Source organism: Corvus brachyrhynchos, unplaced genomic scaffold (assembly GCF_000691975.1).
Source record: "Corvus brachyrhynchos isolate BGI_N302 unplaced genomic scaffold, ASM69197v1 scaffold30, whole genome shotgun sequence".
NCBI classification, from domain to species: Eukaryota; Metazoa; Chordata; class Aves; order Passeriformes; family Corvidae; genus Corvus; species Corvus brachyrhynchos.
This window is the reverse complement of record NW_008235742.1, coordinates 1,156,555-1,166,183: the sequence shown is the minus strand read 5'-3', so window position 1 is coordinate 1,166,183 and position 9,629 is coordinate 1,156,555. Positions and strand designations below refer to the sequence as shown.

General features: G+C 55.9%; 1 protein-coding gene across 2 annotated transcripts in view; it reads left to right on the top strand.

The window, feature by feature from the left end:
* Positions 1–938: 938 nt before the first annotated feature.
* LOC103619907 (zinc finger protein 385C) overlaps positions 939–9,629 on the top strand; it is a 40,910-nt gene continuing 32,219 nt past the window's right edge. For both annotated transcript variants that reach the window (XM_017739354.1, XM_008638523.2), the window contains exon 1: positions 939–1,187. In XM_017739354.1, coding sequence (XP_017594843.1) covers positions 941–1,187 — 247 coding nt within the window. In that variant the 5' untranslated portion in view covers positions 939–940. The remainder of the gene's footprint in view (positions 1,188–9,629) is intronic.

Here is a 9,629-nt window from a genome sequence, read left to right as displayed (position 1 = left end):
GGCCACGCCGGCACGACACAGCAGGGTTTGGGCTGAGCCTGAGCCAAAGCCCCCGGTCTGGTCCCTGCTGTCCGAGGAGCGTGCGGGCAGCTGAGTCCCGCACAGTCCCCGTGCAGCCCTGCCGAGGGTGCCAGGAACATCCCTGCAGGGCACCCTTGGGTCCTGCCTGGCCACCCACAGACACCGCGGCCCCTGCCTCGGCCCCTTGGGGTGTCTCGGTGCAGCGTGCCTGCGGGTATTTGTAAGCCGCAGCTGCCAGCTCCAAGGTGGTAACTGGATCACAGGGCTCGGGTGACCTTCGCGCCTCCGAGGCTGTTCTGGATGTCCCACCGATTCCCAGCTCAGGGTCAGGCAGCAGGAACAGTGTCCCTGCAAGGCAAAGGCCGCCGGAGGGCTGTCCCCAGTTGACCCCAGTCCCTCCATGGGCAGCTCTTCTCTGTGGTGTCCCTGTGTGAGTTTGGGGCTCCAGCTCCTGATGCAAGTTGGTCCCATAGAGCCCCATGTTCAGGACAGGCACCTGCCAACGGTGCCAGTGCCGGTCGTTCTCCTGCCGTGGTGGGGACGGGCTGTGGGACACCCGCACCGCACACAAGTCCTGCCAGCTGAATCTCTTGCCTGCGGAGAGTTGGTTCCATCCTAACTCTGCCTCGGGCCAACCCACAGTGCTGCCCACGAGTGAACAGAGACTTGACCTGACACGAGGAGTGTCGTCTGGAGCTGGAAACTTGGAAGAAGTGGGTTATTCTCTACTCCAGCACTAACCTCCTGGGAATGCTGCTGCTCATGTCATCTTGCCCAAACGCTGTTGCACTTGCTCAGGGATCCTTCCCAGATTCAGACACACCACAGGCGTGGGACCTGTGTTGGGCTCTCCTGCCTCACCCGGCACCTGTTCCTGTCCCTCTGTCCTCACAGTGGGTCTGTCCTTCCTCCTGCAGGCATGAAGCGACCCCTGAGCCCATCCCACAGCCCCGAGAGTGCAGTGCAGCTGGTGGAGGAGGCCAGCTGCCCCCCCAGCCAGCCTGAGCAGCGCATGAAGCGGGAGAAGAAGCACCAGTCGTTCACGCTTTGCGAGGTCTGCAATATCCAACTCAACTCGGCTGCACAGGCGCAGATCCACTACAACGGCAAGTCCCACCAGAAGCGCCTCAAGCAGCTAAACAAGGGGAAGATGCCAGCAGCCCAAGGTAGGAGCCCACCCAGCAGGTCAAGGTTGCCCAAAGGCTGCCCTTGCTCTGGCACAGCTGCTCCGTTGGGCTCGTGGAAAGTGCAGAAATGCTGTATTTTGTCTTTGGCATCTGTCACTTGCTGGTCTACCTGAACTGCAGGGCTTCCCCCAGCTGTCACTGCCAGTCCTCCGGAGGTTTTGGGGCCCAAAGAGTCCATGCTGCAGTGGCAAAGAGACAGACACACGTGGGTCTGTCCATGTGCAAGCGTGGTTGCTGGTGCTCTGTCTCTGTGGGTGTCTTCTTGAGTTCTGTAGTTGGTTTGTGCAGCAAGGACATGAGCGTCCAAGGTTGGAGTAGCTGTCAGTTGTTGGGCTACTGGATGCTGCTTTCCAGGTGCCAACCTGACCGTGTCCCTCCAGGCTCCTGCTGTGCACATTTCCTGTATCTGTGGTGAGTTTTATTCAAAATGCTGCTTAGATGTTGGTGCTGAGGCCCCTCACCTGTTGGCTGTGGCACACGGCAGGAGTGCTGGCACATGCGGGTGCTGTGCTGCTGGGCGGGAACTTGTGCAAGGGCAAGGACTCACTTGCCCTCTGTGCCATCTGCCAGCATTCACCTGGCCGGGCCCAGCTGGCTGCTGCAGATTTTATGCACAAAAGCAGGGAAATGTGCCCAGAAATGTCACCCTGTCAGCATGGCTGACCTGCTCTGCCTGAGCCTTTGGCTGTGAGGGTTTGTGATTAGCAGCAAACCAAGGGAATTTCGTAGAATCACAGAATGCCTTGAGATGGAAGGGACCTTAAAGATTATACAGTTCCCTGTTCCTGCTCTTACTAGAGACTGGGCAGGCTGGAGCCATAAATTCCTAGCATGGCAATAGTCATCTGTGTGCCAAATCCTGCCCTGACTGGTGCTGGTTTTGTTTGGATAAGGCCTGGGATATGCAAAGGAGCAGGACTCTTCATCAGCATTACTGACAGATGGAAATATTGCCGGCTATTTTAATGGGGAATGGGCTCATAAATTCCAGCCTGCAGCTTCCAGCTTCTCCCCTCGATCTGGTTGGGGTCTGATGGGAGGCTGTCCAGGGATGTATTTCCTACTGAGCCAAAGAATCTTGGAGCATGCCAGTCTGCTCTTTGTGCTTCTGCACTGTCCCTGACCTGTGCCAGTGCCGGGGTGTGCAGCCCACGCACCCCTGGGGCCCCGCCGTGTCGGCCCCACACGCTCCCCTCTGCCGGGCATGGCGCAGTCGCTCCCGTGTGCGCAGGGCTCTGATCTGCTTATGTGGGGAAATTGCAGGCGGCAGCTGCTCCCCGCGCCTCCCCGTCCCTCCTGTTCCCGCCGGAGCTGACCTCTCCCTGCACTTTTGGTTAAAAATGTCACTTCCAGCGTTGTCTCTGTGAGCCTTTCCCAGCCTCCTGAGGCGTGACCCTGGGCGGCTGGGAACTGACTGATGTGACTCCTGTGCCCTCTCTGTACCAGTACCGGGGGTACTTGGTGCCACATGTGTGCCCCCAAAACACAAAGGGGACCATCTCTGTCTGCCTTGCCCCAGTGAGGTGAGGACAAGTGCAGGACAAGCTCCTGGCTGGGCTGCAGCGCATGGGCAGGAGGGCACAGGCAGGGCTGGCAGGGTGATGGGGTGGTGGGGAAGCCCTGCCCTGCCTCATCACACTCCTCTAGAAGCCCTTCACCAGCCAGACCTGCACCTTCGGGTACTGAGAAAATGCATCTGCCTGCGGTCCTGGGAGCAGTCACCCCTTCCTGGGCAGCTGCCTGCTCCGGTGCTGGGCTCAGCTTGGCACAGCCCACAGACAGGAATGGCTAACACGGGTCTCCAGTGGTGTGTCAGCACTGGGGGAGCCTTGGGAGGTTAAAGACAGTGGATTAAATGAAGTAATTGAGTTAGACAAAGATGGGATGTTCCTCTGGGCTGGAATCTCTGTCTCACGCTGACATCTACAGCTACATCAAAGGCAGCTTCCCAGCCACCACTCAATCTCCCCACTCCCCTCTGGCTCCTCGGATCTGTTCTTCCCGCACAGGCTGTGATCGCTGGCGTCTTGCGGAGCAAAGCTGCAGAGGAGCGTCACTGGCAAACATGCTAATCAGTGTCATTACAATTCATTAGCTCTGTACCAGAAAGCCCCCAACTTAAAAACAAATTATTGCTTATTAGATGTTTCATTTTGCAAGACAGATCCCAGGTCCTTGTTGTCCTGTATGGAATCACGGTGAAGGTGGTGATTAGATACAGGGTGCCCATAGATGAAAGACGTTTTCGTGTTGCAGATGCCAGTTCTAATCCAACTGGGTCACGAGTGATTTAATTACTGCCTGTGATTTCCCAGGGAGCCCAAGTGATCTCAGTTTGCTCTGAGAGTCCTCGGGAACCGAACCACTGTCTAGTGCTGAGTGAGCAGGAAGAGCTGAGCCACCCCAAAATGGGGACTGGTGGCTGCAGGGGCATGGACAGGGGGCTGCTGCTTCCCCTCGTCCTGGGTGATCTCTGGGGCTCCCATTGCAGGAAATGCTGAGCTGGAGCATTTCAGGAACTTACACCCTGATCCAGTGCTCTCCCCAAAAGGGCTTTCCACCAGTGTCTCAAAAAAGTCATGGGATGCAAAGAACAGCTCACGCTCGCTGCTACCAGAGCATTGTCTCTGGGCTATACCAGCTCACATCTCCCTGAAAGGCAGTGGGAAGCACTCTCCTTTGGAGCATGAGGCTCTGGTTTCCCAGGCAAATCTGAGCTGACAGCAGCTCATACGCCTTTGGCCAGGGTCCGTGGGAAGGACACACTGTTCAGGCATCTCCTGTGCCAGGAGGGTTCACACAAGCCCCGAGCCCAACTCAAACCAATTTTCTTGGCTTTGGAGGCTGCTGAGCTGCTCCCCCAAACTAAATGCCAAGGCAGGGCCAAAACACCTGGAGGCAGCTGTGCCCTGGGGCTGATTCATGTCACAATCTCTTCCTCCTCTCCAATACCCCATGGCACAACGTACCCTGACCCTCTCCCTGGCTGCCCAATGCTGTCACCCCGCCTCACACTGGGGCTGCCTGGTGCTGTCCCCCCCCTCAGCAACACAGCCCTGGAACAACAGTTCCTTGCAAAGGGAAAGGTCCTGGTTTTCCCAATTATCTGCTGAAGTGTCTGTCCATGCGTGTTTGGAGCAGAAAGGTTTGAGATGAGCAGAGAAATCGCTGTGACAGCTTCAGCATCACTGGGTCTGCAGCAGAGAGTGGGGCCCCCGGGAGGGGACGTGGGGACCCTGGGGGAGCCTGGGCTGCTCTGAGAGTCGGGGGGGCTGGCGGCTGCTGGTGGGATTATCTTGGGTTTCACGGGGGGTGCCAGATGAACTCCCTGATTTTGATGGCTGGCAGGGAACCCACTCCCTTTGAACAGCTCCTGCAGAGCTGGGGTCATGGTGCCTGAGGCTGGGTTGTTGCCTGTTGCACTGACCAAGGAGTCCATGGCTGTGCTCTCTGCTGGGCTGGGACAGCCCTGCTGGGAGGCAACTCCTGAAAACCACCCAGAGCAGCAGCTGGAAAGCCGTGCCCTGGGGTGGAGAGCAGCAGAGGGAGGGGAACTGGTGCGCCTGACCATGGGCAATCTAGCGGGTGTGCGATCCCACTCCATGATGCTGCTCCATGATCGTGCTCTGTGGTCCTGGGCCACGTTCCTTTTCCATGACCCTGCTCTGTGTGCTCCGGCATCTCATTGCTCAGCTGCATTTCTCCTCCTTCCCCCACTGCTCTCTGCTGTCGCAGCCTTCCAGCTGTTCATTACCCAGCAAATGGGTGCCAATCCGTTTCAGGGATGTTCAGAGGGGCTTTGTCTGCAATGATCCCAATGTATTGATTGAAATAATCTGCAAACATGTAGGATTAGGGTTTAATTGGGACTAATCAGGGTGCAGCAATTATTTCACTGCTAGGTTGGGGCTGGGATGTTCTCACATCTGCCCTTGATGGAGCTCCCGGCTGTGCTCAGCCTTGGTGCCTGCCAGGTCCAGCTCCAGCAATGCCAGAAGAAAAGTTGTTCTTTCTTGTTTCCTCCTTAACTCCTGCAGTGTTTTGCTGCTCTCCTGCTATTGGGACCTTTTGGAGAAATTTGGCAAGGACAGGCCAGGATCTGGCTGGCATGGGAGCCACTTCACGGCGTCCATCACTGAGTACAGATCCATGCCCAGCCTAAGTGTTAAAGGGGGTTTAGCATTTGGCTGAGACTGGGTGCTGATCAATACCCTGTGCCCAAGCGGCACCAGGGTTCAGATTTTAAGCTTCTGTGAATTTATGGAGGACAAACATACGGAGTCCTCCTGCTCTGTTGGCCTCGGCTGCTCCCTTCAGCTGTGAGCAAAGATGAGCAAAAATAGCTTTTCAGATCAGATTTGAATAACCTGGAATCTCAGTGGGAGAAATATAATGTTTTTTTCATGTCTTAAAGATACTGGCTGGGATCAGGAATAATTTGAAGAAGCTCAGTTGGGTAATTGTACATTTTCCTTCCCTCTGCTCATTCTCAGGCTTCTCCCTTCCCATTGGGGTGTAGGGATGGGGTGCAGAGATGTCCCTTGGGGCTCCTGGGGGCAGAGCTCAGAAGGCTGAGAAGGGAAGGATTTACCCCTGTCACTGGGGACTGGCAGAGAAGCCCTGTTTCACTAAATGCTCTTGTTCTACCAAAAAAGCCAATTTCTGTGGGGGGAAAGGACCTGTGGGCTCCATGTGAGAGGCAGTGCACGAGCCCAGACCCCGCACATCAACTTCGTGCTGGTCCATGAATCCGGAGGAAACTGCTCCCTTTCTAAATCCTCAGAAAATACCCCATTATCTTGCTGTCCCTCCAAAAAGCCCAGCTATTCAGCTTTCTGTGGATTAATAACTGTAGCATAATTAATCTCTGATTTAATTGAGTCAGTAACTTCAAATAGAAAATGAATTGATTAGTGGTCAGCTTTGGCTGGAAGGTTTTTGTGGTGTGGAGCCTTCCCCACCAGGACCCTGACCTCCAGCTCTGCACCCCACTCTGACGTGCTGGTCAGAGCTTCGGGGATATTTTTCCCTGATGCACTTATTCTAAAAAGAGCCTTAAAATTTAAACTCTTGGCCGTAAAATGACATGGAGAAGCTGCAGGGCTTTGCTTGTTCTACTGGGGCATGAAGGAGGTGGGAGGTCCCCACGACAGGGGCTTGAGGCGCCCAGGTGGATGCTTCAGCTGCATCCATGGAAGGGCTTTGCTTTAAGAAATACAGAGACCAAGCCAAAATATATCAAGGTAAGATTATATATATCAAGTATCGTCTTTGTGTGGCCTGGTGGGGGCTGCCCGGGCCATGGGTGCCGCTGGATGTGGTGCTGGCAGAGGCTGTGCTGTGCTGCTGGCAGTGGCGATTTTCCCCAAAATCAGGAGGAAATTGCCTCGTGTTATTTTTAAGCCCTGCAGTTGTGAGCCATTTCTCTTTAATCGTGGATTTTGCTGTCACTTTCTTCCAGTCGGTTTGCTGTCAAGTTGCCTCAATAGCGTTTCACGGCCACTCAGCTCAGGGCTGTGACACACGTGACATTAATTAGAAGTGGATTAAGAACAAGGAGGAACATGTAGCCATGGAATATTTCACAATTTCCCATGTAGCATCAGCTCAGCAGATTTGGAAGAGGAAAGCCTGGGATTTATTTTAAGTGGGGAAAAAATGGTCAAAGCAGCAGCTAAACTGTGAGCATGTCCCAACTCGTCGGCACCCGCTGATCCCCGTCCCGAGAGAGCTCTGAGCCTGAAGGGGCCTTTTCCAGGGCTCCACCAGCAGCTCTGAGCAGGGGGTGAGGTCCCCGGAATGGGGGTGATGTCCCCCTAGGAAGGGAGCCCAGTGCTGGGGATGCTCTAGGGTCAGGCTTCTGGCTCTTGTGGCAGCTCCAGGCACCGCATCCAAACGCATCCTGTTTCGGGGGCTTGGCTTTGCACCCCGAGCACTTGGGGGCTGCTGTGTCTTAAACACCCCCAGGGAGGGGTGAGGACATGGGCGATGCCCGGGGGGCTCTGCTGTTCTCAGGGACGGAGGCAGCCACTGTCCTGCTCTGACATGGGAGAGGCGAGCATCCCACCGCATCCCACAGCACCCGGCTGCCTCCCCTAGCTTCCCGCTCCCGCCCCGGCTGTCACAGGGGATTAGAGGCGCTGGATGGAACAGGTCGTGCCGGGCTGTGCGTGCGAGGGCTGCGCGGCCGCCCCGTGCCCGGGCGCCGTCCCAAAGAGCACCGGGACTGAACGGGGGGGACCGGGGAGGGGTGACAGCCGCGGGGAAGTGACTTGTCCGGGTCTCAGCGATGGAAACGCCGCTGATCCCCCCCAGGCCTCCAGCCTCGGGCCTCTCTCCGTGCCCGCTGTGTCTCTGCGTGTGCGTGTGTGTGCACACGCGTGTGCTGCTCGCCAGGGGACGCGGGAGGAGCGAGCGTTTGGAGCCAGGCGAACGGGGAGGGGAGGCAGGTCGGGGGGAGCTGGGGGAGGGCAAGCCGGGGGTTGTGGGTAGGGTAGAGCTGTCACTGTGATTTAGGGTCGGCTGCTTAAACTGTTTTATGTTCCCAGACAGTAAGTCGTAAGCAATATAAAATTTTCTCTGAAGAGATGATCTCCCCTCGTCGTGCTTCTGCCTCTCTCTCAGAGTGAGCTCTCCTTTCCATAACCCCGTGGTGTCAGTGCGGGTGTGCACAGAGAGGAAGTGGGATTCTGGCCTTTGGAACCATGTCCATAGCCTGGGATTGGGAGCAGGGATGCAGGGGCCTGCTCTCTGGTCCTGGTGCTGTTGGGAAAGCCAGTGATAAGAGATGATCTCCCCTCGTCGTGCTTCTGCCTCTCTCTCAGAGTGAGCTCTCCTTTCCATAACCCCGTGGTGTCAGTGCGGGTGTGCACAGAGAGGAAGTGGGATTCTGGCCTTTGGAGCCATGTCCATAGCCTGGGATTGGGAGCAGGGATGCAGGGGCCTGCTCTCTGGTCCTGGTGCTGTTGGGAAAGCTGGTGATGCCGAGAGCAGAGCGGTGCAGAGCTCTGGATGAGCTGGCCGTGAGGGACTGGTGTGCATAGCTGTGTGTCCTTCCAGCACAAGGACCGTGGCCCTTCCCTGCAGCCTCCCCGGGCTGCCCCCAGCTCTCTGCTTGTGGAGCATGTGAGGCAGATCTGGGCTGTCAGAGCTGTTCGAGTTGCCAGGGCTGTTGGAGTTGCCGGAGCAGTTGGAGCAGGGCTGCCTCTGCCTGCTCACCTCAAATTCAGTTCCCTTCCTTTGTCATGCCCCTGAGTTCTTGCTGCGTTTGGAAACTTGCCCACAACACTGCTCCAGCTCACCTTTGGTATTTTCTACAGCCACAGACTTATGAGGAATAGTTTCATTTATCTGGCCTGTGCTGTGCCAGCTGGAGTGTCTCGGTGTGCTCAGTGCTGTGGCATCAGAGCATGTGCCCAAATGATCTCCCCGGCCTCAGCAGCTCCCAAGGAGCCAAAGCTAAGCAGGAACCTGATGGGTGAGACAAGAACCAGCATCACCCCTGGCTAATTAAGCATCCAGAAGATTTTGGGTAACTGGTTTCTGTGCCAAACGCCAGCTGACTCCATATGGGCCCTGTGGCCCCCCAGGAAATCTGCACAGGGCTAGGGGGAACCAAAGTGTGTTGGCAAGGCGGAACCCTCTGCCCTGTCTCTTCCAGGAGGGCCCTCCTCATTTAGATGGAAAATATTACACTCTCTCTGAAACTATTTCCAGGTGTAATTTCCACCCCTTTTCTAGATAACTAAATATTTTTACATCATCCAGTTTCTCCACCCTATTCGCAGACCTGTCCTGGATGCCTCTGTAATTAGCCATCTCCCTGGGAAAGATGATGAAGGTGGGAGGCACAGGCTCGGCTCCCAAAGCCCTGCTCACATTGGCTCATCCTTGGGGGTCAGAGCTGGGGTTCTGTGTCCCCTAGGGTCGCCAGAGCCCTCCACTGACATATGGCTCCCAGGTTTGCTCTTTTTAGATGCATAAAAGCAGAAATCTGCAGGAAGGATTAATTGTAAAAACGGAGATTAATTTAAAAAAATGGATCTGGGTGGGCAGTGTGAACTCAGCAGTTTGGTGAATCTCTGTTTATCAGGGGGGTCACAGGGGGACTGTGAGCTACAAACCCCATTCTCTTTGTGTGGGAACCCCCCCGGGGGAGGAGGATTCAGCCCTTAAAATATGTTACCTTAATCCTGAGCAAACTCAGGAGCAGGAAAGGTCAGCGCCTGCCTTCCTGGCCCGGCAGGGATGAACCGCCGGCGGCTGCTTCAGCCGGAGCCTTCTGCTTCTGATGGGGCTCGAATTACAGAGCAGAAGAAAACCGATACACATCCTCCAGGTCTATCAGTCTTGATCCTATCTGGCATCTTTCACCCCCAAATTATACCCTAAATCCTTGGTGAACAAAGTCAGCCAGAAAAG